This window comes from Pocillopora damicornis, chromosome 2, assembly GCF_964200805.1.
Source record: "Pocillopora damicornis chromosome 2, jaPocDami1.2, whole genome shotgun sequence".
Taxonomy (NCBI): Eukaryota; Metazoa; Cnidaria; class Anthozoa; order Scleractinia; family Pocilloporidae; genus Pocillopora; species Pocillopora damicornis.
Genome location: NC_142671.1, coordinates 9230221 through 9257442, shown reverse-complemented (window position 1 = coordinate 9257442; position 27222 = coordinate 9230221). Strand labels below are relative to the sequence as shown.

Genomic DNA, 27222 nt, shown 5'->3' with positions numbered 1-27222 from the left:
AGCGATCTTTATGATGAAAATTCAAATGAAACACGTAGGATGAAGTAATTTTAATTCACAAAGAAATTGTGAATGGTAATACGACTGAAGCTGAGGAATACCATTCATTCAGAAATAGATATTAGTAAAAGGTGTATTTCCGAGGAAGTGAAAAGAGTGCGCATGCCCACAAGAAGCTAAAGCTTGGTACGTTGCGTTTCAATACATAAATTTCTCACCAACACAGATTTTTCTATGTTGCCGCATTTAACAAACCAGATCTCACAGACCGCCCAAAACTAATGTGGGGAGTTTTTTTTTTTAAATACATATTTATGTCCTGATGCTTTGCCGTAGGTGAACTTTCCCTTGCAAATCTAGCTCTTTTTAAATTATTTAGGCTAAAAGGTGAATTTCACATACAGTTCATGTTTCTTTTCATGTTTCGTGAACAGTTTGGTCATATCATGTAATATCTAAATTTTTCAAACTTCTCAGATCGAGCCTGGGCTGCTTGTTTTGTCGAACTTACCAAATATGTCAACATGTTCAGATCTTTTTAGAAGAATAAGACAACCATCAGCCCTGCATGTTACGATTCATGTACTTTTATTCATGGACGGGGAGCTGTTTATAACCGTTTTCCTTAGTCACTCGGTGAATCATACACGAGGGCCAGATTACAGCTCTTTATAATAAACTAGCACAAACATATTTCATGCATTAAGTAATAATACGAACTATCACTGGATCAAACAATTCGTACCCTGATTCTACTAGTTTGATCAAAATGAAGGATCGATTTCTGTCGCTTGGCCGTGGGAGGTCTGTGTACGAGACTAATTCTGCCCTCGCCTCCCCCCCCCTCCCCCACCTTAGCCATCGAATAAGTCCGATATTTTTATTATTTTGAAGGGTTAACTGAATACTTTTCGAATGTCATTTATTGCGGAGTAGGTGGACGCCACACCACCAAAAATTCCAACAGCTATGAGTTCATACAAGAAAAACTTGATATGAAGAGGAATATTACATTCAATTCTCAAATAAAACAAACAGGGAAATACAAAGGTCAATGCAGTTATTGTGGATCCTCCAATAAGAGACAGAATGGGACCAAACTTTGGGATGAGTTCGCCAATGCCAAGAAAAAAACATATGATGGCGGTGCGAAGGAGGCACCGTTTGACACCAAATCCTGTTGGAAAAGAAGACTGAAAAATGACTTAAGTTAGCGTAGGTGTCTAACATTAAAACGCTGTGTGGATGGGGGGTTTTATGAAAGCAAGACGCCGATAAGGAAAACAGTTTTACACGAAAGAAGCAAGAAAAAAAAGCCCTCGTATTTCGCCCCTAGATATATAAGCGTAGCTGTGGACCCTAGAGCTATCTTGATCACATTCCCTGTAAAATACTAGATTCTATGTTTTTTTTACGGAATAGGTAAACTTCCATCGCAACGCTTGCTTCCCGCTGAATTAATGAGATTAACCCTGGGTGTATTTAAACCAACCTTGAGGTATGCTCAAAAACTCCTCAAAAGACTGCGATACTGGTTTTATCACAATAACAAAGCTTAACAGCAGGTGAAGTGTGATCAGTACAAGCACTATGTCTAACATAACAGCAGCCGCGTCATGTCCTTCGTATTTCACGCTCTCGAGAATGTTCGATGTGATGTTCTTGCCGTAAGCCACAAACCGAGGATTGACACAGGCAGATACATGCTTACGACACCAACCTACGCCCAGAACACAGAAATTGGAAACTTGGAGCATTTTTTCATGTCTGTCTGAATCGTTGGAAAGGTTGAAGCACCACCAAATGAAAATAATATAGTTCCGAAAGCTAAAAGAAAAGGAGAAATTAGAAGAACTCAGCAGCATTGAGGAATGAATATAAGGTTCACTTTAGATAAAACCTACCATCCTCATTTTTCCTGCGAAATTTTAGCCACGCAGTGGATAGCTCTTACTGACGATTAAAATGTTAACATTTCGCGGCACATTCTAGTAAAAAAGTCATGTCATTTTTTTATTACACTGGATAATCTTGTAGGTCGACTTGGCCACACCGAGACCATTGGCAGCCTCCGTTCAGAAATGGATCAGAGATGCAGTCAAAACGTGGTAAGAAAAAACAAAAGAGCACATGAAGCGCAGCCGGTTGTGTCACTGATGTTTTTACCACATTTTGATGTCTTCTGTGATCTATTATTGTACAGACCCACAGCAACGTAGAATCGATTTTCTAATTGTAGAGATGACGAAAGGTTGTTAATAATGACGTCATCTATGCGTTTGTCTTCCAACAGAACATAAGTAGTACCAATAAAATGCTTGTATAATTCAGCTTATCGTATAATTTCATATGAGTAGCATAAATAATTATATATGATAATAAGTCCACTTAGGAAAACACACCTGAAAAGAAACTCTCGAAGCTTACACTAGGTTGTTCAACAGTATTCAAATCAGACGGCATATCCAATGTGATGCGCACGCAGATCATCAAACAAGCCATAGCTGTTGCTACACTAGCACTGACAGCGATCCCTCAGAAGTGCTTAGGCGTTCCCAGCCACGAGTATGGCAGCAGAACAGCAAAAAAAATCACCAGCCAAATACGCAATTCGCCGGTTTTCCCAACATCAGCTACGTGCAGATTGACAAGATTTGCCAAGTTTCCCGCCGCCAGGATCAAAAACACTACACACACCCCTAGTCATAATATCAAAACAGTAACGTCAGATAAAACCTAAACATCTCATTTTCCAAGCGTGGATGTTTGTTCCAGATGTAAAAATATTAGTTTCGGAGCCTCATCAAAGACATCGAGGTTGACCAATGTTTCTCATGGTATTGATGCGAAGCTATGTTTTGCTGCACGAGAGTTGAAAAAGAGGATTTAACTCATATTTACCTTTTGATTTACTACCCTTTACAAAAGTGATGGAACCCAGCATTTTTGCTCTCAGGAGAACGTAAGATAAGTGCCATAAGGCAGCACCACCTCCGTTTGAACCCCTTAAATCTAAAGATGTGACAGGCAATTTTCTTTCTCAGCTGTCACACATTTCTATGCATAAAATTAGTTAAGAGGATTTAGTTTTTCGATCATATTCTCTAACCAATCAGCGAAAGTACTCCTATGTTTCAAGGAAATTTTTTCATGTCAAGAAAACACTCCTGAAAGTCAGAGGGAACTGTTTTGAGTAAGTGTGGAAGATTTCAGGCTCGGCGAGAATAATGATGAAGGAAAGGATGGGGCGAAATATTAGCTATAGACTTAACACAATTGAAAGTACAACTGTTATTTCTTTCCTTTGAGACTTGTAGTGCAGAATGAACCTCTTTCGCCAAAATGCAAACGCCGTATAGGGTTAGGGGGTGGGGAAGTAAAGGGATATTGACCGCGATGATATACCTAACATTTGCCCCACAAGACACTGGTATGCCTTAAAATTGTAAGGAGTCACCCGAAAATTTCCTCGGCCTGATTGTGACGCCGTGAAGGCACATCAGAACGATCTTTCGTAGCAGTCACCTGCATTTTAGTGAATGACACTGGATTCTCTAGAGATTATCAACCTGCTTATAAGTTGTCCTGTAGGGATGATGAGCACAAAAGCGTAGGTGATTTCTCTTTCGCGCGGGATGCTTATGCAAATCAAGTCACAACCTCGGTCCTGTTTCTCAGGGAGGAGAGGTCCTGGGAACGAAGCAAAGCGGAGTTCAAAATGGCTATTTGATTGCTAAACCTGAAATGAAGGAAAGCACTAGATAACATCGTCCTAAACCAGATGAGCCCACGACATATCAGCGGCATCTTGTATGAGTACCCGCAGTTTACAATGTGACTTCCGCTTATTCTTGTTAAAGCGTATTTTACAGTGTACTCATGGAATAGGAAGTGCGTTTGAGCCAGTTTCTGGCAGATTTGAACAGAAAAGTGGGTCTTTTGTTGGAGTGTAATGACATTTTCATCGATGGCGCTGTTAACGAAATATTTGGCTGGTTCGTAAGTTGTCGACCTGGTTTCGGTCGATCTGATTAATTGACAACACCCCTAGGGCAATACATATCATCGTCCCAAACCAGATGAGCCCATGACATGTCAGCGGAATCGTAGCGAGAGTCTTCTATTTTTCTGCTCGTTTCCGGCGAATCAAGAGACCGTGACCTGTGTGACTGACGATAAAGCGTCGTATTCTTCAATATTTTATTGCGAAAGTATTCTTCCCATAACTTGTACAAACTAATTTCTGTCTAGATCACATATTTAAGAAAAAATCTAGCCTGTTATAAAGGCGTTAAAAGGAGGATCGACACTTAAATATGACCAGCCTAATAGTTTCGGTCGATGTTATCCTCTGACCTCGCTATCATCGACCAAGAGCAGATTCAGGTCAAAGATCATTTGCATAACTTTGCACTGTAAAATCTTTCGATTGGAACAAACATACAGTTCTTTTCTGTTTGTAATAAATTATCTTTACGTTTTATTTGACCATGATCTCTTGGTTTTTGTTCAACATCTTATTTGCTACTAATAAATATATTTGCCAAGGGGTGGTCCAGTTAATATTTAACACTCATGCATTTATGTTTTGCGGCTCGCGGGTAAATATTGGCGGGAAATCTAAATGTTTGGTAGAAGAACAAACATGGCTGATAACAGTACACCTTGGGCTTCAAGATGGACCGTACAGTTTGACCCTTATTCCGGGTATGTTAACGATGAAAGCAGCGCTGACGAACTCATAAAACAGTAAGAGATAGCTACGACGACACGCTTCACTGTATTTAAACAAACAAGAGGATTTTCTAATTGCAGTAGGCTGGGTGAGTAAGTTCACATGTAAAGATTTACAAAATAAACCATACTGACAGTAAAGTAAAGTGAAGTATAACTTTATTTAGACACTATAGGTATTTAAAGCCAGGGGCGTGTGAGATCGTGTTATTAACATGAAATATAGATAAATCAAAATAAAAAAGGGATTTAACTTTTTTCCAATAATTATTGATGTCTTAAGAATACATGTACACATCATTATTCTTCAGTTTACCCTGGTCAGTTAGACTTTCAAAATTAACATGTAATTAAAATTCAACTTAGCTTCAAGTGTCAATTTACTGTGAGCCTGCAGCAAGAGTTGGCAAGAAATGCTTAATTAATTAAGATCAAGCTTAAAGTGTCAAAACCCTACTCAGTGCTATTGACACACAGCTGCCAGCATCCCCATCCTTGGGCTACATCTGGGTGGGGCAGGCTTGATTTTCAGGCCCTCCATTTTAAGCACCCATGTGTACATATGTACGTATGTGTTTGTGTACATGTATCGTATTGCTAACTTAGCTTGGTTCCTCTTCTCACATAAAAGAAAATGCAGATAAAAATGCTAAGGACCACCGTTTACAATGGGCTGACTCACAGGAGATGACAGGGTGCAGACTAAGTTTTGATGGCATCCCATTCCAAATTGTCGGGGTCAAAGTTTTAGAATGCCAAAATGGGCCAGACAGAAATAAGGCACTCAAAAGGAAGGAGGCTCAAAAGAGACTACAAAAAGATGTAAGCATGCATAATAATTAACTAAATAAGAATGTAAACAAGATGATATTATTACTTAAGGACTCCCAAAGAGGATATCATATGTAGGGCATTACATAGTTATTGATTTACCTTCACCTATTTGCTCTTAAGCTAACAAGGTGGTAAGTCCCAACTGATTTTTCTAAGCAAGTTGGTGAGCACTCACCTCTCCCTCAGGGCTAATAGCAGGCAATAATGTTTTCTTTTTTACCACTTGCAAGTAAAAGGACATATCACATTTTATTTGTTAAAATAAGCAAAGTTGCAAAAAAGGACCACTGTGACTGCAGTTTACAAGGTAGGAATCAAGTACTATTTTAAAGGATACTTTTCATTACTTCTAAGTTTATTGATAACTTGACTATTCCCATATGACTGCTCTATCTAACAATCTAATAAATCTATTTGGTTTCAGAAGGAGAATGCTGATCACTGCTATAACAACACCAAACAGCGCTTTATAGTACAGGATACGAAGAAATGTGACTGTCCAGCAAAGATCCACCTAAGGAAAATAATCAAGCATCCTGAAAATAAGGTCAGTTTATTTTAATTATTGAATAAGGGTTCAGGGGGCACTACCATTAACATGAATGATCACTAGCCTAATAAAGGGTGCTTAATCCTAATGGGCCTTGTGTTACATGTAGGTCAAGTGGACATATGATAAGACAACCTGGACATTTCGTTGTGCAGAATTGAAACAAATTTACCTGTAATGGAAACAGAGTAAATATTTTAGAAACCAATTTTTCAAATATTATTTTAATTAAAACATTGTATCGTTAGATTTCAGAGAACACAAAGAGTAGAAGGGAGACAATGTCAAAATTTCTGAGAACATCCCTAGAGTCAGAAAAGAAGCAAACAATAGCTACAGAGGAGCATATTTACATATTACTTCCTAAACCTACGGATCACTTATTTCACCCCATGGGGAGGGTAAGTACTTGGCCATCAATTAAATTTTTTTTGGAATCAGGAAACTGAAGTTTGGTGGGGAATTGAAGGTGACTTAACTTCACACAGATCATCAGTCTACTGTAGACTGTGCTGCTTCCACTGTCATGTTGAATATATATAAAGAATGAATAAAGATTATACATCACAACAAAAGACCAATAAAATGTACTACATGTAGAGCTTCTTTTAGCTACACTGGCACTCATTCCTCAAACTCAATGTCAAGACTATAATATCACAATTTTATCGGAGAGGGATTTCCACTGGCACTGTTTTAATGGAATGCTGTCATGGACTTTTTAAATGGATTTTCTTAAAAAATACAGTGTTCAGTACTTTGTAATTATAACATTCTGTAACTATTACTGAAAAGCCCTACCAGAGGACTGCCGATAGTAATGTTAGTATAATTTGCATTATTATTCATTGAAAATATTTCCTTGTTTCTGAAAGGTTAAAACCACTCACATATTTCATCATAACCAGCTGCTGTTGACCAAATTTGGAAAAAATTTTCTCATATTGAACCAATGACATCAAAAGCAGCCGGCTCCAGGTTATTGAACCGTTGACCAAGAAAACCTGGGGATGAGGTTGTGTAATTTTTTAAATGAATAAATAATAAAGCAATTATTCTTTCTTTCTTGTTGTGTAATCAGACTGCTGGGCTACTTCAGCCTATTGATGAGACACTGGTTAAAAAAATTCATGAGCTTGTTGGAAGTGGTGTTAATTGCGTTTCTGAAATGCAACGGCACCTGCATCATTATGTAAAGAAGGAACTTTTCACAGGCCAACAGCCTCCAGATCTAACCAACAGACGGTTCTTCCCAACAACCATAGATGTCAGGAACCACATGTATTGTGCCACAGTGGTGTGCAGACATTCACAAATTGATCAAGAAAACCTTGACTTAAAAATCAAGAAGTGGAAAGAAGAAAGCCCAGATGATAATTTCTTTTTCAGGCCTTACTGCCTTACAAGTGATAGTGAGTCCTATCAACAACCACAGTCACTGAAGGAAGAAGACAGCACTGATGTAATTAAAATAAGTATAGGTGATCCATTTTAAACAAGACAACATGGCTGTGTGATTCTGAGATACATGCTGGTCAGATCCTCCTAAAACAAAAATTCCCTCTTGTAGATGGTCTAAGGGACCCTGTTATTGTGGGTGCATTAGTCACTCCAGCCATTAGTGAGTTTGTACAGATCATAAACACTGGCTCACACTGGGTTTGCCTGAGCACAATAGCTACTAGTCCTAGAACTGTCAAGGTGTATGACAGCTTATATCAAAATGTAAGCGCGGTTGCCATTGATCATTCATGTCACATGCTATTGTATACTGGTTCTACAGTCACTTTTTGTAATGAAAGAGTGCAAAAGCAAACAAATTCAAATGACTGTGGCTTGTTTGCACTGGCATTTGCTACAGATTTATGCCATGGCCTAGACCCCACAGCGCAGTCATATGACCAAGACAAAATGCGCAAACACTACATCAACTGCCTGGACTTGCATGATATGGTTCCTTTCCCAAGAACGTCAAGACGGGTACCATATCATGCAATCACCAAAAGAAAAGCAGTGACAATCTAAAAGTCTATATGTGGCTATGGTCTGAATGATTTATAATTCAAAATTATGAATGAATTCAAAATTATGAAAACTATGAATTTCTCCGTCAGTTTTCTGCCTAACTCAGTTTTCTGCCTAACTCAGTTTTCTGCGTAACTTATTTTTCCTTGTTCTTGAGTTTGTGGTGCTTTAATATCATGATGAAAATTGCCTGTAAGAATTTCATGGATGATACTTATAGACCCACATTTAATCCATAGGTTATATTCTACAAGTTCAAATTGAAATACTTAACATTTAGGAGGAAGCTCAAGCTGAATATTCGAATGTTGACCGTCGGTGTATTGTCATCACACAATCATCTTAAAATTGTGAAATATGTACATCAATTTATTTAATACAAGTTTGAAGGCTTATCATGTGATAAACTTCTGATTAAGTACCTCTTCAGAAATTTCTGTACATATAAGTTTAACACAAATGCAATTAAAATTAATACTTATCTTTCTCGAGTATTTTGATGTCATTGTTCTTCTGCTCACTTGGCAGCTATGAGGCTTAGGTCGATGGTGTGTAGGATTTTCAAGAGGTGTTGCCAATCAATCAGATCGACCGAAACCAGGTTGACAACTTACGAACCGGCCAAACATTTCGTTAACAGCGCCATCAAAGTATCATTACAGTCCAACAAAGGACCTGTTTTTCTGTTCAAATCTGGCAGAAACTGGCTCAGACGCACTACGCGAACTTCCTAATACTCGAGTACACTGTGAGTACGCGTCAACAAGAAAAAGCGGAAGTCATATTGTAAACTGCGGATACTCATACAAGATGCCGCTGATATGTCGTGGGCTCATCTGGTTTAGGACGATGTTATATAGTGCTTTCCTGAAATGAACTGTCTCACACGACTCTTTAAGTAAGTAACATATTTAGACGTGGGAACCCAAAAGCAATTTTTAGAAAATTCACTTGGGGCATTAGACTAAAAAATAATCGAGCAAGCAGACGTCATCTTCCTGAATCACATCATGTAAAATAGAGTAAATACTCAAGGCCTAGGTGGAGGACACACTTTAAAAACTCACTGCCTCGCATGTATGTATTATAATAAAGCAATTATTGATTGATAACCCTGCAGCGAAGGATGATGCATGTGTTTAGTCCCTTGGAAGCGTCTCCTGTTGCTCCCTAAAAGTTTCCTGGCACCCGCTTCCGTGTTCAATTTCTAAATTTAAAAATCTCTAGTTAATCAATAAGCATTTCATTTCAATGTTATTTTCAGTACTGTATCGATCAGTGTGATGTTGATGCAAACAGTCACAGCCAATGATGCTCATCTTCCATACGCATTTTCTCCGATTGCTGGGTACGGGGACCGTACGTGTTCGTTGTACTCGCTATGCCTCTTAAAAAGAGTCGCCCACGATCTCCCAAGAACCGTTCCACATGATAGACATGACAGCGTAACTTGTTTTCGTCACGCAATCTTCATAATTTACATGTATTTGACAAGTGACTGATAAGTGCTTGAAATTAACACAATCTTTTCTGTTGACAGGAGAATGACTTTGACACAAGAGATTGGACTGAGAGATGTTTTGATACCATTGGAATGCGTAATCCATTTGAACTCAGAGCTGAAGATCTCCCAGAGCAGCCAAACTACTTCACTTGTGCCTTCAGAAAAGACAAACTTGACAAGTACGTTTTCTTTGTTAACCATCAGGATTATGGTTAACAAATGGTTATGGTTAACCGTGATGATTTCTTCAAAAGTGCTCAGCGAAGCAGAATTGTAAGTGATTCCTGTAACACAGGATGTTTACTTTGAACTCAACTTTATCATTACAACATTACAAGTCTGATAGTTTTACAGTCATGTATGTCTTGTAGTACCTGCTATAGTAGGTCTTCTACTCACTGAACAATGACCAAATGTTATATTCATCCTTTGCCTGATTTATAAAATAGTATACTCAGGTAACACATCTCAGACAGAGATGGCAAAACAAATAGAAGTACAGTAAATATTGATGTTCAATTGCAAGCACGTTCACAGAATTTTGACAAGAACACAGTATGGTGAGAAGAGGAATCAGATTGGTAAAAATGAAGCAATCTTAATCAAAACTATACTTTATGTTAATGACTAGCATTAAAAATTTGGGGCCCTTTACATTAGGAAGAGAAAAAATGTTTTTGTCAGTCATTGAACAATAAGAATATTGCCACCTACAGGGAATTTAAAGGTACATGTCAGTTTTCTCTGATAACAGCAAGACTCTTTGAAGTATTCTCTTTGTATTACTTTTCATTATTGATGTCAGCTTATTAAACTGATTTTGCAGTATATCATGTATCACATTGTGTATGGTGTGATCAGAAACTTATACCTAACATAATGTAGGTGCATATCCTTGTCATTTATGCATCTTTGTAATATGATATTAGGCATTGGATGCTTAATTGGCAATGGATCTTACGCTGCAGCTTATCCCTTACACGAGGTAAAAAATTAATTGCAAGTTTTGTTTTGTTCTTTTTTTTTTGTCTTCAGTATAACAACTCCAGTTACTGTAAAACTTGAAAAGTGTCCAAGAAATTTACTATGGTATAAGTTGATGGATCACTGCAATTTACAATGATTTCTCTAGGTTTAAAAAATGAGCAGTTCCTGAATGATAGTCCTTTAGAAGAGAATATCATAGGCTTTGAAACTTCTCAGAATTTAGATTGACTGAAAACAGAGACTTGAAGGGCAGTGGTGAACAAATTTAAGGGCCCTCATATTTGCACATGATTATTAAGTTGAAGTCCCAAGAAGGCTGACATACAGTTATATCATACAAAACTTAAAATTAAAAACCTTGTCTCCTGTCAGGAATTAAAGGGACATGAAAAAGCCAAACAAAGCTATATAGGTCATGGTTCATTTTTTGTAAGTGCACTCCATCTAGTTGAATGATCCCATGCAAGGGACTGGCCAGAGGAAAAGGCAACATACTGCATCAGTTTTCTCAGAGTGATTTGGAGTCTAATAATGATATTTTCCTTGAATCAACAATTATGTCAGGTTGCTTGAACAGGATTCAGCCAAATGTTGGCAAAGTTAGCCAACTGTGTTTTCTTGTCATTTATTTCAGAAAGTACAGTAAGGCATTCTCATGAGATCAAAATTTTAGAATGAAAATTTAATACAAAGAAGGAATAACATCAAACAACTACATGTCCATATGTTTAGTCAAGTGAGAGTTGGACAATGGATGTCTTGATCCAGGGAACATTAAGCTTGTACATGGGGAGCTGTTCAGACTGATACATGTACATTGTACATGTATATAATAGTAATAGGACTAAGAGGAGTCCAATTCAGGCTGTAATTATCCAAGTGATTAACAAAATTGGATGATTGCACTGTGAAGGCATCCATTGTACCTTTTCATTAAAAAAAAAAAAAAACAACAGTTCAATGGGCAAAATGTGAGACAACAGCATGCACATGTGACACCTTCTTTCCACTTACACAGGCATAGTGTGTTAATAGTCCATTTTACAGTTGTGTGCTTGGTTGCCAAGCCTTTGAACAGGAGTGAGGCTAAGGGTGACCTTGTTATGATACAAACCTTGCTGCTTTTGAAATGCAAATTAATTTGTTATCATGCTAACTAGATTCTGGTCTCTAACCCCACAAGGTCACCTTCAGCCTCACTCCAAATCAAAGGCTTGGCAACTAAGTGCACAACTGTAAAGTGGTCAATTGCCCTATTACACTGTCCAATTACAAGCATGATGTGTACACTGTCCTATTAGTGCTCAAACTGAGCTGGAGAACTCAAGAATTTTGTTATAGTTTTGATCAATGAAACCAGGGATTTTGAATAGCAACAAAGCATAATTGTACTTCAGGCCAATTTTGAGGGTATGCTTTTTGTTCATAACCATCAAAATAATTCAATCAGACTTGAACACAACATGTACAAAAATCATGTTGTCTTAATCATATCTAGGACAACTGTGTGGTTGTCAGTTGCTCATAACACACACAAAAGTAATTTTTTAGCATTTTGAAACATGTTCTTTTACCTTTAGGTGTTGATGTTACAAATTAAAGAGTTGCATTTGATTTTTTTTTACTGGAGAGAGGTAAAAGAGATGGATTTGGCATATGATGAGCACACTGTAATTTATAATTACTTTATCAGGGAATTTGACATGTAGAGATCTATACATAATTGCAAAAATTACCACAATAATACATGGAATAACTTGATACAGTACAATCATTTTTGTATTTTACAAAGGTTGATGTAGGACACTTATGAAAAAGATCAATCCAATGATCCTCCAAGACCTGAAAATGCCAGACAGGTAATTTTTTTATTATTATTTTTAAATTAATAGACCTCTTAAGGTTAATTAGTTTTGTGTATGTTGTTTCCTGTTAAGTTTACAGTGTACATTGTGTATGTACAACTTGGACCTAATAAACTCCTAAACAAATCTATGGTATGCAGTCATTTTGTACCCATAGTTGTTTTGTACTCATTCATTTTATACTCAAGCTGGGTACAGAATGACTCAACTAACTGGGTATGACATGACTGTGGGTGTGAAACAATCGGTAACCCAATCTATGCCATCCTATTACCATCTCTTCAACTTACACTTCATCAGTTTTGTAAACTTCTTTCAAAGCTGATTTGTCATTCAAGCTACAGTACATGTAACCTTTTTTTTCAAAGATGTAAACATAAATTCTCCATCCAGTCTACCATACAGCTTTTACAGTTTATATAATCAAACAATACTTTGTCCCCTGAAGTTTTTTCTTTCTTCTTATCACATTCCTGCTTTTAGATGTTTTAAGGTAAATTACTATTTTGTAGGAACTTGTAAGAGGAAAATTAGAGTCGAACAAGTCAAATCACCAAAGAAAACTTTGTTTGTTTTTTCATTGAATTTTCTCCTTCCCAAATATTTTTACTTCTACCCCTACTCTTGATATTCTTCTCAAGCTTGTGTTCAGATATATCAGACTTGAAACTTTGATAGCTTTTCTCAATATTTTCTTTTAAGTGCAGTTATAAATTTTTCTATTGCATTGTTTTTTCCAGTTTTTCAGTTGGTAATCAATGATAGTTTTATTTGTGGGTTGTTGCTATTTCAGTTGTTGTTTGACACCTGGGTTAAAGCACATCGCTGGTACAAAATGCAACCATTGGATCATATCAGGTAAAATCACGTACACAGGACTGTTTGACTCAAGGTGTGCGCATCATTTTTTGTTTTTAATAGTTGTTTTGGTTGATTATTCATTAATTTTGTTGCAGAGATTACTTTGGAGAGAAAATTGGAATCTACTTTGCTTGGTTAGGTAAATATAATTAATGGCTTCAAATTTCATGTGCTCTCTGATTGAAGTAAGTTATTGTTTCAGCTGTTTAATCATGGCTTCATATAATTTTTGCTTTTGGAAGAACACATATTAAAGGGTATGACTGTATTCTAGTCAGCCAGTGAGACTCAAGGACATTGCACAATGCATGAAGTTTGGATGTCAATGAGGAAAACAGTGTCATCAAACAAATGTTACTCTCTTGACTGTTTGACAGGTTTCTACACATGGATGTTGCTCCCAGCAGCCATCATGGGCCTTGTTTGTATGATTTATGGACTTGTCAGACTGGAGTCTTATATTCCTGTGTAAGTGATGAGTTTGGTAAGGCCTATATGTGCATTCTATCATATGCAAAGGCCTTATATTCATATCAGCCCTGAAATGGGCTCATTGAGGACTGGGAATCTTAAAGTATTATCTAAAGTTGTCGTGAAATGGAACAAAAGAAAAATATACTTGGTGATACATTCACATGTGCTATTTTACATAACTTTCACTATAATGTGCATCCAGTGTTTACTATTACTGCCAGTCGTAAGCGTTAACAGTATTGCAATCACTGGTTTTATACTGAAAAAACGCAAGTCAGAGAACGAACTTTTTTTTTTATTTTTGTGTAAACGTGGCTTTCAGACACGTAAAACCAACTGTATGTATGTATCTTTTGCTTTAGGAAAGACATCTGTGATACGTCTAAGAACTTTCCCATGTGCCTTCGCTGTGACAAACGCTGTCCATACTGGTCTTTATCGGACACATGCATCTATTCAAAGGTGACTTAAAGAACATTTTCACCTCTTACTTCAAGTTCCTTCTTTTCTTTTTCCTCGACTTCTTTGCTAAAGTTTTTTAAAGGTCGCTATTTGGCGACTCAACCAAATTTGTCATTCTCTTCACAGTCAACCATACAATTCCTATATTGTTTGTTCAGAGAATTTAGTATTGGAACAACTAGTTATCCCCAAATTGATATTTTTCTTTATTATTATCACTTATCTGGTTGATATTATATTGATATTGTAAGGAAAAATTCTGTCTTGGTCACTCATGGGAGTTAAAGCGTTAAAATCACGAAATGTTTGCCAGAAATGGAGAAAGAAAGGAAGAAAGCAGAGAAAGAAATTTTGTGCAACATTGAATTTAAGCACCAGTTTCTTCCTGCTGACCATGATGACCAAATGACCGCTGTGTGAGGCCCTCTGTCCCATAAATAATTGATGTTGCCCCTTGTTAAAGGGGCTACACGTAGCATAAACATAAATTTGGAGACAATTCATAATGATTAACACATTATTTTGCTGGGAAATATTCATCTTTGTAGTTCGTTTTTCAGAAGTTATCTATCCAGTTTTATCGTCTACATGTACGAATGCCCTCTTTGATTCTCTTCAGGTGGCTTACGTTTTTGACAATGAGTTTACTGTGGTTTTTGCCATTTTTATGTCGATTTGGGGTGAGACCTTTTTTTATTTTTAAGAATAATTGCTTGTGTAGTAAACTGTGTCAGACCCCGAGGCTCTATTGTTGACAGCTGTACAATTCATAAATGGCTAGCACGTGGAACCTTAAGTCTAAATGTTTAAGCCCTGGTGTGGTCATTATATTGAGTTGTTGGGCGAGATGATTCACTCTGAGAATGCTTCTCTCCACCCGGGAGTATGTACTTATTGGCAACGCTGAATAGTCAAAGAAACTTGACAGAATGTTTGGGTAACTTGTATTGAACCATCCCGTTCAAGAGTTGAAAAAATAGCTAATGGATTGATTACCGAACATTTCATAAATAGGATCATTTTGTCTGTGACTTTCACAGAAAGGAAACTTTGATTTTCTTTCAGGGTCGTAATGTTAATGCAATACTTTGCTGATGATCATGTGTGTATTTGTTACACAGCCACCATGTTTCTTGAGTTTTGGAAGAGCATGCAGAGATTGCTTACGAATGGGATCTATTGGGATATGAGGACGAAGAGGTACGATATTAATTAATCAATCAATGTATTTATTTATGACTTTTGTTTATTATTTGTAAGAAGGCAAAGATTAGGCTTGGCAAGGTAAGCTTATGCCGTTTAGGATTTATCCAGGAACAAAAAACCACACTACTTACTTCTCCGTGTCGATTTTTCTTTCGTTTTGTGAATGGTGCTTTAAATGTAAACGTTTTTGTTGATCTTGTTGCATGTTATAAGCAATTAATATTAATTTCACGGATCTCTGAAATGTGTTCGTTTGAACTCAAGGTACAGTTTATTACTTAAAAAGACTCGCAAAAACTTGACCGTCAGTCCTGTTCAGTGTGTTTTTCATTTGACCATCTCCAATTCATTATTCTGTTTTAGGAACAACCTCGTCCCGAGTACGAGGCAGTAGCGATGGAGACCTGTTTGAACCCCATCACGAAAGTGGAAGAGCCTTTCATATCGCTTGGGAGGAAAGTGCCCAGATTTATTTGTAGTTTCAGTTTCATCATCTTCATGGTAAGAACTGGATAATGTTTAATAAGGCTCAATGTGATTTTGGCCAGGTTTAAACCGAGATAATGCAGCAGTTTCACCAGAGCCTCGCAACGGCATCGATGTGCATTACTACATTTCTGCTTTGTTTCCTTCCTTCCTTCCTTCCCTCCCTCCTTCACCCCCTCCCTCTTTTGGGTGATTGTACATTCCGCGCACCGGTTTGCTGGTGTTGCGTTGACAGGTGCCTGGAGGTTGGCTGCGGCTTGATTGCTGGGAGATTGCTTCCCTCCTATGGTGTCAACTGTTCGCATCCACCCACCCACCCACCACCTTGATACTATTGAGCGTCGCTACTCGTACGAGGCGAAACACTCATATTACTGCAACGATTTGACCTTTTCAAATCTAGATTTACCTGAATTCTGTAGCCCTGGCGTCTTTTACAAGCTAGTTATAACCGACAGAAAAACTGGCTTTTGGTCACCGGTATGGCTCGTAGTGTTTTATTAAAGAGTATAAGAGGTGCAACAGCGAAGCTCTGAATTTTGATCTATAGTATTATGGTCTTTGTATCGCAGCTGGCGCTTTTCGTCATCACCATGTTTGCTGTTGTAGTATACCGTGTTGCAGTATACGCGGTGTTAGCCGCACGCAGCGACTACAACATGAGAGCTGTAAACATGGCCACGTCCGGCACTGCAGCTCCCCTAAATCTCATTACCATCATGCTCCTCAACAAGGTACCCGCATAAACTTATCTTATTCTATGGAGACGGTACACAACTAGTAAACATCTTGAGGTAAATTTTTGTTGTCTGCCCTATCATGTAGATGTTCGTTTGCGACTCTTACAGCGATGGTTCCTACTTGAATGAGCAGATATTAGTTAACCCTTTAACTCCCAGAAGTGATGAACATGTAACCTCTCAATCAGATCTTGGGAGTTAGAGGGTTAACAGTAGAAGTTCAGCGGATGGTTTTATACCTTGGAGTAACAACTGATCATTTAGTGTGATCCTCAGGTGACTTCTTTTTGTTAATTATGTTATTTTATCTCCAGGTTTACGAAAAACTGGCTGAGATTTTGACACGATGGGGTACGTGTGTAGAAAATGAATTGACCTTCATTCATGCTTTAAGCTATTGACCACTTTCCTGATATTGAATCATCAGTGCATCCGATCTTTCAACTGACCTTAACCGTACTACTGTACTCGTGCACGTTGTGGTCATTACACCCTACATAAGAATTTTAAATTTAAAATTAGTAGCCGAATCCTTCCGTACCTCTAAACTGCATTGGCATGCGGCGTCGATAGCTAACAAAGTAGGAGGCAATGAGGATAGGGTTAAATTCATCATCTGTTTTTGTTTCAGAGATCCCTCGCACCCAGACGGAGCTTGAAGACATCTTTTCATTTAAGATGTACCTTTTTCCAGTTTGTGAACTTCTATTCGTCACTCTTTTATATTGCGTTTTTTAAACTCAGGTGAGTTTATGTCATGAGTAATCTAATGGCAACAATGGGAAAAAAGTTACTTAGAGTTCTCCTTAGAAAGAAAACTCAAAATCGTAGACATTTTCGATTGTCTGGGATGACTGACGACAAGTCGGTTAAATCGAGAGGGCTTTTTTTTACTGACGCAACCCAGATTTTTGCGATGATCCGCGATTACTGAAGGTTAATGAAAACTCCTATTTTGAACTGTCGTTAGTTTTAATTTGCTACCATTCCTTGGCTCCTGTAGCCCGAGTTGCAAATGAAGTGGTGTCTGTTCTATTTTTCGCCAACCATCAGACAATCGGAATGTCTACGATTTCGAGTTTCATTAATTAGAAAACTTTGGAATCATCGAGAAATATTGAAATCACCGACTATCCGGGATTTTTCCCGCCAGCCTTAAGTGTCATTGTTTTTCTCACGATTTAGGCTCTTCGAATGACATGCAGATCGTGATCTTCCCTCACCCATTTGCTGTTGCACGGTTCTGCTGTTGTCTTGTTTCTTTGTGATGCTGTGTTGTGATACTGACGATCAAAAACAACAACAGGAGAGCCGTGTTACAGCGAATCTTCGAAACGCGCTAAGCTGTCGAGAAACAGCCCACCACATTGGAGCATAATGCTTCAGAAGGCCTCTCGTATACACTCGACCTCATCACGTAAAGAAAACTCGCACTAAGCCATTGAAACGTCGCGATTCACATCAAAAGTAAAAACATCTTCAGAAAAATAGTTTTACATAATTATGAGTAGGAAATTTTATCTATTTACATAGAAGCGTTAAACACATTAAAAATTGTTTGACATCACAGCGGTAGAATGAACGTATTGAATCATATTTTGAGAATATTTTCAGCTGACAATTATAAGTTATCTGTTTAGGGTGAGACAGATTTTTTATGCATAATTTTAAAAATGGTACTGAACAGACCTACGGGGACAACAATTTTCGTCCCTCTGGAAGAAAGAACTGCGCTGACAAAAAAAATGTTTGTTTTCAGCCCTGGAAGGCCAGCAGAATTTAACAGGATATTTGGTTTTCGACAAGAAGAGGTAAGAAAAAGTATTCGATGTGTAAAGTTTTTTTTGTGACAGTTTAGGGTATTGAAAGCTGCATTGGGTTAATCAGACGGTACTGTCGTCAAAAATTTGCGAGAAAAGGAAGGAAAGATCGTCTTTAGACATTGTTTGTAATTGAAGTAAATAATATTTTTTCGCCTTTGGTCCCATTAGTTGGACCAGTTTAAAAAGGACGCGTTTGATTAGAATTTATATCGTAAGGGTATATGTGATGTTCGTTAAATTTGACAATGCAAGGTTTGCCGACTTGGAAATAGTTGCTTTAACAAATTGAATCTTATTTTTGACTTTTTTACCTCCTTTGTACAATATTAGTTCATTTCAATCAGAAAATAGAAAGTAAAATAAGGCATAAAAGTAACTGAAAATATCTTTCAAACATAGAGCAGTTGTAAAGGAGAATTCTGAGTTCATTTTTATGTTGTTCTGGCAGTGTAATCCGGCAGGTTGTTCATTTGAGCTCTTGGTTCAGCTGGCAGTTATCATGGTTGGAAAGCAGATCTTCAATAATTTTATTGAAATAATCGTCCCGTAAGTAGCCCGTAAAGAGATGAGGTACATTTTTAACGTTCCCGCTTTTTGAGACTTCGTTGGACTTAAGGTAGGTTTTAGAAAATAACACATTTATGGACATTTACGTATTCTAATGTAATAGCAGTTTACTGTTAACTAGGAGTATTTACGTTCTGCTCGATATACTTCGACTGTTTTTTAATACGACATACATATAGGTGTAATAGCTCATTGGAGAAGCACATTTATAGCGTAAGTGAAACACAGGTATAGTAATCAGAAAACCGGAATCGCTGAAAAAAAAAAAATCAGGGAATGTATTTGTATAGGTAATCACATGATTTCGAGTGCAATTTGGAATAAATAAGCACGAGTAAATTTTTTCAAAGACTAACAAAATTGCACGAGCCTGTAGGGCGAGTGCAATTTGTGGTCTTTGAAAAAATTAACAAGTGCTTATTTATTCCAAATTGCACGAGAAAAATCATGGGATTACGTGTTAATAATAGACATGAAAAAATACGAGATGGCTTATCATAATTAAGCAGAAGCAAAGCGCGCGCATCAAGAGCAAAAATAATTTATTCAAACCGTGCGTTCGGTCAAAACAACAATGTACGATCAAAACAATAATATGCGATGATATCTTCACATCTTTAAGGCGCAAAAAAGTTCAAAGTCCGGCTAAACAGTTCAAGGAATTGTTCAGTCTGTCCGAATCACTTTCGATGAAATGGAATCGTCGTTTTCGAGGTTTAACCATGTTTGTTTTTAATTTCGGCGTTGGATCGCTTGAGCAAAGTGTTAAGCAAGGTCGGCTTGTAATTTTTGATTTCCTTGGCAATTCCCTTCTCTAAAACCACTTTTTCCAGACCGAAACCAAAAACAGTGCTTTTTACAGTGTTTTGGTTGTCTGAGCTGTTTTCAGCTGCGGTGGCGAAAGAAAACCTACTTAAAAAGCAGGCCATTGTTTCGCTCGCAAATTTTCAAATTTTCAAATTTTGTTGCGGCATCGAAGGCTCTCATTTGATTGGCTATCTATGAGTTTCTTTGATTATTGACCAATCAGAATGTTTGATTTGTTACTTTCTCTTCACTGAATTAACCCTCTTCTGCACTGAATTAACTCTCTTCTGCACGGAATTACCTGAAAACTGCATTTATCTTGACCAATCAGAACTGAGAAATTTTTCCATGTATATTATTATTGTGGGAACATGCTCCAAACACATTTTACAGTGAAATAATACTTTTAATTGTTTAGTCCTGTAAAACAGTATTTCACAAGCCAAGTCACTCATTCTGTGAACGTTATGGATTAATAATATTTTGACTCAAATTTCAAATGAGTGGGATGATCATTTGGGTAAGCACTCCTATTTTTTTCATCATCATCATCATCATCATAATCATTATCATCATCATCATCATCATCACCATCATCATCATCATCATCATCATCTTCATCTTCATTATTATTATCATTATTATTGCTGTAGTTGATATCGTCACCATTATTATTATTATTATTATTATTATTATTATTATTATTATCATCACTATGGTCTCTTTTGTTCCTTAAAATAGAGGATATTACATGGCCGCGCGAAGATAATTAATTCTGTTCGAGTGTTGGGAAATATTTCACGAGTGAGCGAAACGAACGAGATAAAATATTTTTCAACGCGTGAAGAGAAATTTCGTAGCTCCAAGCGGCCTTGTAATAGTATAATCATAGTATCGGTATTGTTTCCACGTGTAAAGAGAAACATGTTATCTTCACGTATGAAGATATGATGTTTTCGCGCGAAAACTCACTTGGTATTTGACTGAGGTTTATATTATTATTATAATTATTTTCCACAGAAAGCTTCAGAACTGGTGGAGACGCCGTCAGAATATTGAAACCCCCGACTTGACCGAATACACACGTTGGGAACTGGACTATGACTTGACTCAGTATCCCGTGCACGGGTTGTTTTATAAATACCTTGAGATGGGTAAGAACTGCACAGCTTGTACGGTTGAGCGAAGGAGATGGTTGAGATTTTACTGGTTATGAACTCTGTTTTGTTTTTTTGTTTTTTGTTTTTTTCGTTTTTGTTTTTTCCAGTGATCCAGTATGGCTTTGTGACACTATTTGTGGCCGCCTTTCCACTTGGACCGTTCTTTGCCCTCATCAATAACTTGTTGGAAATTCGTCTTGATGCTTACAAGTTTATCGTGGTTTTTCAGCGCCCAATGGCAGCTCGTGCGCAGGATATAGGTATGCGTTATATGAAGAGAGGGCCGATTATTTTTCTTGGTCTTAAACATTTTTTATTAATTGAAATTCTATTTAGGAACTACCGAATAGAACACTTGAAAAAAAAGACCTTTTGTTTTCACAGGAATTTGGTACGCAATCTTGAAAGGTGTTACGAAGATCTCTGTGGTCGTAAATGTAAGAATCTATTTAACAAAGTTGTGCGTTTTTGAATATTATTTCTTTAAGGATTGAAAAACGGAAAATAAACAGAGAAAAATTACTTGGGCGACAGATTCAGTTACAAACACAGTTGTTTTTTTCCCCCAATTTTATCGAATAAAGAAAAAATTAATGAGACAGTTTTTCCCATGTTCGAGCAAAAAAGGTTGGTCCTGACTTAAATCAAATAACAATAATATAGTCAAATTTGGTCACCTGGTGGTAGTTACTGACCTGTAAGAGCTAAAAATGAAGGATTTCCTAATAGGATGAGATATTTCATTGCTTTGGTAACTTGCAAATTCAAGCGGACAGACAATGATTTAGCATGTTCTACAAGGACCGCTCATTTTGCTTGAAAACAGTTTGTATTCAAAAGAACTTGAGCAATAGTATTGCCTCATTAATCGTACGTGCTGCATGCTGCGGTTCGAGTCACTTTAGTTGAAGGAAGCATACTTGAATAATTTGAATCAGCGATTTAAAGAGCAGAATACAGCAGAGAGTTATCTCTTTGTTCTACCTGTTGTCAAAGGTGAAAAACATGTCGTACTCGGCGTTTTGATTTAAAACCAAAGAGAACTTATTGTAAGGAAAGCCACAATGTATAATCACGGTAACTTGTTTTTTTCTTACTCTTTTTGTTAGGGCTTTGTGATTGCCTTTGTTTCCGAATTCGTCCCCAGACTGTATTACACCCTAGGTGAACACAACGACAGCTTGGAAGGATTTGTGAACCACACCTTGTCGTGTTTTGCGGTGGATGATTTTCCTGAGTCTGAGAGACCTTCTGGAGCTGCTGCTGTTGAGTTCCCCCTAAGAATTAACAGTTGTGGGTTTAATTTATCTACCTGCAGGTAAAATAACAAGGAGGGTTCTGTTTTATGGTTTAGTTCTTGCAGAAAAAAGAATCGCCTTTACTGATTAGTGTACTGATTCATTAATTTGTCAAAGCTTGCTGGACGCTTGGTGACACTATTGTAAGAATCATAAGTCATCCATTATAACTCAAGTTTTAAAGGTCTTGTGTGCTTGCATTTTAGATTCCGAGGGTATTATGAACGACCAAAAATTACAATACTCAACACGACCCTTCCAAATCCGAATGCTGACAAGTTCTCGACAGCCTATTGGCATATTTTGGCGGCCAAGCTGTTTTTTGTGGTTGCCTTTCTGGTGAGTTTGTGTCCACTTTTAATTGTGGGACGCACCTGATGGGATACTGAGAATCGGAGTATTTTCCTACAAATAGAATTGTTGGTGGAGATTACTGCAGTAATGTTGTAAAAAGAAGATTCCACCCTATCTGTGTTCCTCTCTATTTCCTAGTTGATCTTCGTAGCAGTTCTGTGAAACATTTAAAATTGACCAACCAAAAAAAAAAAAAAGGTTCAGTTGAAGAAACCTACCTACCATCTAATATTTCTTCTTGTGTTTGGCTGATCGTCTTATTATTTTGTTATTTTGTGCAGCACATCGTGTTCGGTATGACGGCAATCTTGGCTTGGATTATCCCCGATGTTCCGAAGGAAGTTGACAATCAAGTCAAGAGAGAGAACTTTCTTGCCCGCGAAGCCTTACGGTCAGCAGATCAACAAGATTCTGTCTCTCCAGTCCCTAGGGAAAATTCGCGTGGCCAGGATGAAATGTTGTGAAATGTTGTAGAATGTCGTGTTTTGACAGAAATTATCTCGTAGTCAACGACCTGTAACTGATATCGGTATTGATAGTTAAATTTGATAATACCACCGTCGCATATTTTGAATAATTTCTTGTTAGAAACGTAAGGCAAAATTCGAAAATCTTCACCAAAAGCCAGTGCTTGTCACAAGCTGCGTGTCATAGCTCGCTGACCCATACGATTGATAGTCTTCATTTATAAACTCAGTTTAATCTTTCGAATAGCGAAAGGTCAGTACATGTCTGTTTTATATAGAATAAAGGGTGTACGTTTTACGTCGGTGGGAGAGTATAGCTGGTAATTTAGTGTTAACAACTGAGTTGAAAACGTAAACTGGCCACCGTAAAGAGTAAAAAAGCTGACATTGCGAGCGTTAGTCCTTCGTCAGAGCGATGGCGAAGGGCTAACGCTCGAAACGTTCTGACGATCTGACTGAAGGGCTAACGCTCGAAACGTCAGCTTTTTTACTCTTTACGGTGGCCAATTTAAATTACCTGTTTTACATAGATCAGCTTTCTACTTAAATAGTGTAAAACTTTATAGTAAGACTAACACCGTACAAGATTAATAATTTGTATTCATAGTTGGTTTGTGTGGTGACTTTATATGCGAGTAAAGTAACGTGAAATTGCCGTAGGGAACGAACTACTTTTCTTTTGATTCTCAGGTTCGTTTCTTTAGCCTCAACTGAAAGACCTCGAGAATTTAGGACACTTGCTAAGACAAAGCTTTTCTATTCCTTCATTACTTATCACACCTTATGTTTACCGGCATTGAGTGGCTTTAAGAGACTGAGAATATCAGGTCTTTTGGTTGCTTGAGATACAATATTTATTTTTCCAATGAAGCCATCCAAATACGTTGATGCCGTGCTAAGGTAAAGGAGTAAGGATAGATCCATCCCGGACTTGTTTGTAACAGTAATCAAAATAAACTGTTAGGCAATACAGACTTTGTAACAGTAGTCAAAATAAACTGCTAGGCAATACAGACTTTGTAACAGTAATCAAAATAAACTGCTATGCAATACAGACGCCTGCGTAGCTCATGATTTTGTCACTCCGTTTTCCTACGGCGATTGCATTTTCTGTTTGTTTGAGTCACAACATAAAACGCCAACGGGCCAGACGTTAGCGTTATTGATATGCGAAATCTAGTGACTGATCATATCAATTCGTTTCCACCTTAGTTTTAAAACTAAGGTTTTAAAACTAAGTTCCCTGGATTCGTCGATGCCTGAACTAAGAGAAAATGAAAATTAAAGGGTGTATGGACTCCTGTAGAGGGGCTAGTAATGGCGGGATTAATCAACTAAAAAACCTTAAAGACAGAGCTGAGTGGGTAAGGAGGGAGTTTCTCTCATAGAACCCCGTGGGTTGTCTCGGGGTATCTTAAGGTGGGCACGAGACTTGCAGGGGTCAATGGAAATAGCAAAGCAGCTTTGCACTTTCGTCTCATCAATGTACTTCTGATTTAGTAGGATACGCTGGTTAATTCTCAGTACACCTTTTTTTTTTTTTTTTTTTTTTTCAATCCATACAGACTCGATGTAGATTGGAGAAGAGCAAAGTACTGTTATTATCACGCCTGAGCTTAACAATCATTCCATGTGCCAATTCTAGGTTGCCAGTTACTTTCACTTAATTTGTTTAGTTTTTTTTGTTTGTTTGATTGATTTTTGTTGTTGGTTTTTAATGCGTTTTACAGTTTTAAGTCTGATAATCCGTCCCGCTCTCAAGGTATTACAGAAACTTTCTTCACTTTTTCCGTGAAAGGGAAGTCGCATTCGGTCGAATATAAATCTTAGGCCACCCCTTATGTTCCGACAGACGGTCCACAAATAAACTCCTTACTTCTGCTTCTACCTCATTGCAAATCAGATGGTCGTGTGTTGTCTTTATCACTTTTCGCAAAGTAACAAGTCATCTCTAGAAGGCAAAGTAACTTAAACTCTCTCGACGGTTTTATTGATAATCATGTGGTTTAACAGCGTTGCTTACTTAATCACGATTACAATCTCATTGTCCATACATCTTTAAGCCTCTGTTGTTTGTTAGTCACAAACGTTTTCACCTTGTTTCAGGAATGTATGTTACTTTTCCAGAGACGGCTTCTAATCGGTGCTACAAAATTGTTCTAAAACCTGATCTTCTTTTTATTGTAAGCAAAAGCAATACATGAAATTTTATTTGACGAGAGAGAAGATTAAAATAGACCAGTATAATGAAACTCGGAAACATGCAAGAAAAAGGACCTCAACCGTCTCCTACCAACATATTGTGTATACATGTTGCAAATGCTAAATGCTATCGTAACTTCTGAGTAAAACAAGAGATAAATACGTGTCTAGATATCTTTGTATTCAGTGAGTGACTTTTTTTTTCCAATTTTACCGAACTAGTTCACCGTAGTCTTTACGATCCTGTGGAGTAACTGAACTTTTTTTTCTGTATAGTTTTGCTGTCTTTTCTCGCTATCTGCTTATTCCAGCTCGAAACTACAAATCTAAGTGCTACATAAAACGTTTATAATTATATTTAAGTTAAGTCACTGCCTGTGTCATATCAAGTAGTTTTACTACTCTCGTTTAGCTGGGACGTTCTTGCTCTCATCATCCTCACCCATTGTGTCTCGGTATTCTTTAGCTTCCTCAAATGTTTCTTTACAGAGAGCAGATGGTTCATCTGGAGCGATCTTACTTTCCTCTTCTTCTTCTTCTTCTTCTTCCTTTTCTTTTTCTTCTTCTTCCTTTTCTTTTTCTTCTTCTTCCTTTTCTTTTTCTTCTTCTTCCTTTTCTTTTTCTTCTTCTTCCTTTTCTTTTTCTTCTTCTTCCTTTTCTTTTTCTTCGTATTCCATTTCTTCTTCTTCTTCTTCCTTTTCTTTTTCTTCTTCTTCTTTTTCTTCTTCTTTCTCTTCTTCTTCTCTCTCGTTGTCTTCGTGTTCAATAGCTTCTTCGCTGGTTTCCTTCAAAGGAGTTGGTGGTCGGTCCGAGGTAGTTCGATCATCTCTGTCACTACTTTTGGTTTCAAATTCAACGGCCTCTTTTTCTTCTTCACCCTCAAAGGAAGTTGATGGTTGTTCTGTGGAAGCTGCCTGTTGTCCTTCCTTGTCCTGTTCAGAATCCTGCTTTTGTTCTGATTTGAAACAGAAGGAAACAAAACCTTGATATTTGTTAATCGGTAAGTTGATTGATAAGTCAATCGGTAAGACAATTGGTTAATTTGGTATTGAAAACGTAATTTGGAGTTGAAAAAATATAAGTAGTTGAACTAAAAAACTATAAAGGTGGCTTTGGCGTAAATTAAAAAGACAAAAATTAAGAAGTGGTGATGACTTATGAACCGCTTTAAAACTGATTTAGTACAATGAAAACTTTACCTTGTCCATAAGTCATAGTTTGGACTGCATTATCTCGTGGTCCTTTGTATGGATGAACTGAAATGGAAAAAAAACAGACTAAGATTAATTTTCTCGTTAGCAATCAATGTATTAGCTCCGAATGAAAATATTGATGACATTAAGATTTCCTTTCCATGACAGAGATGAACAAAGTGAGCATCCAAGCACCTCTTTCTTTGGAAAAATGATGACCCCTCAGATCTTTTCTTGATAGAAGTCTCAGCGCAATGCTTTCGGGGTCCTCTCAGGTTCGTTTCGTTTAACTCTCTGTAGGTTTTACCACTAACACTTACTATTTTCTGAAAGAGCATTCAAGGCTATGTCCTTTGATACAGACTCTCAGAGAACGACTCACCTTCCACAACAACCATTTGCAAATTTCCTCCGTTGCCCTCATCTTCGTCTTTTTCTGCTTGAACAACAAAATGGTATCAAATTATCCAACAGAAATATTCTTAAATGTTCACAGTACATTATCCCTTATCCAACGCTAGTTGAAAAAATTTATATTCACGATCGAGTGTGACATGTGTCACAATAAGCAGTCTAACAAAAATAAAATTGCTTTAAAAAAGCGCCTTCTGCGCCAATCAACA

General features: G+C 37.3%; 3 protein-coding genes and 2 pseudogenes across 8 annotated transcripts; 3 read left to right on the top strand and 2 right to left on the bottom strand.

Annotated features, from left to right (window-relative positions):
- Positions 1-896: 896 nt before the first annotated feature.
- On the bottom strand, positions 897-9566 carry LOC149049810 (uncharacterized; annotated as a pseudogene).
- LOC149049811 (calcium-responsive transcription factor-like) lies at positions 3754-8631 on the top strand. Its single transcript, XM_089195317.1, has 4 exons — positions 3754-5556; positions 5993-6115; positions 6367-6519; positions 7200-8631. The coding sequence occupies exons 1-4, from the start codon at positions 5422-5424 to the stop codon at positions 7611-7613; spliced, it is 825 nt and encodes a 274-aa protein (XP_089051443.1). The 5' UTR covers positions 3754-5421; the 3' UTR covers positions 7614-8631.
- Positions 8996-14430, top strand: LOC149049809 (anoctamin-4-like). 5 transcript variants are annotated; one of them, XM_089195326.1, is made up of 9 exons: positions 8996-9041; positions 9684-9920; positions 10577-10632; positions 12215-12268; positions 12427-12493; positions 13293-13357; positions 13456-13499; positions 13738-13828; positions 14197-14430. In XM_089195326.1, exons 6-9 carry the CDS (start codon positions 13335-13337, stop codon positions 14303-14305), a joined length of 267 nt encoding a protein of 88 aa, XP_089051452.1. In that variant the 5' UTR covers positions 8996-9041; positions 9684-9920; positions 10577-10632; positions 12215-12268; positions 12427-12493; positions 13293-13334; the 3' UTR covers positions 14306-14430. The 5 variants fall into 5 exon arrangements, 4 of the variants coding, with proteins under 4 accessions (XP_089051452.1, XP_089051451.1, XP_089051450.1 ...); XM_089195325.1 differs by lacking the exon at positions 12215-12268; XM_089195324.1 differs by lacking the exons at positions 10577-10632; positions 12215-12268; positions 12427-12493.
- Positions 14431-14948: 518 nt separating this feature from the next.
- On the top strand, positions 14949-24260 carry LOC149049808 (anoctamin-4-like; annotated as a pseudogene). The gene is made up of 14 exons (XR_016183386.1): positions 14949-14976; positions 15418-15496; positions 15866-16003; positions 16561-16722; positions 17043-17079; positions 17360-17472; positions 18488-18539; positions 19000-19097; positions 20946-21079; positions 21193-21345; positions 21470-21522; positions 22195-22403; positions 22590-22722; positions 23019-24260. The product of XR_016183386.1 is annotated as an anoctamin-4-like (transcript).
- A 908-nt stretch (positions 24261-25168) lies between these two features.
- Positions 25169-27217, bottom strand: LOC149049807 (uncharacterized). Its single transcript, XM_089195320.1, has 2 exons — positions 26606-27217; positions 25169-26361 (listed from the first exon to the last, which is right to left on the bottom strand). Exons 1-2 carry the CDS (start codon positions 26619-26621, stop codon positions 25805-25807), a joined length of 573 nt encoding a protein of 190 aa, XP_089051446.1. The 5' UTR covers positions 26622-27217; the 3' UTR covers positions 25169-25804.
- Between the last annotated feature and the right edge of the window lie 5 nt (positions 27218-27222).

Coding starts and splice junctions, on each gene's coding strand:
- LOC149049811 (XM_089195317.1), top strand. CDS start 5,422: ATGACAGGGTGCAGACTAAGTTTTGATGGCATCCCATTCCAAATTGTC. Junction 6,116..6,366: donor TCAAGCATCCTGAAAATAAG/GTCAGTTTATTT, acceptor TTGTATCGTTAG/ATTTCAGAGAACACAAAGAG. Junction 6,520..7,199: donor TATTTCACCCCATGGGGAGG/GTAAGTACTTGG, acceptor TTGTGTAATCAG/ACTGCTGGGCTACTTCAGCC.
- LOC149049809 (XM_089195324.1), top strand. CDS start 9,867: ATGGTTATGGTTAACCGTGATGATTTCTTCAAAAGTGCTCAGCGAAGC. Junction 13,500..13,737: donor AATCTACTTTGCTTGGTTAG/GTAAATATAATT, acceptor ACTGTTTGACAG/GTTTCTACACATGGATGTTG. Junction 13,829..14,196: donor CTGGAGTCTTATATTCCTGT/GTAAGTGATGAG, acceptor CTTTTGCTTTAG/GAAAGACATCTGTGATACGT.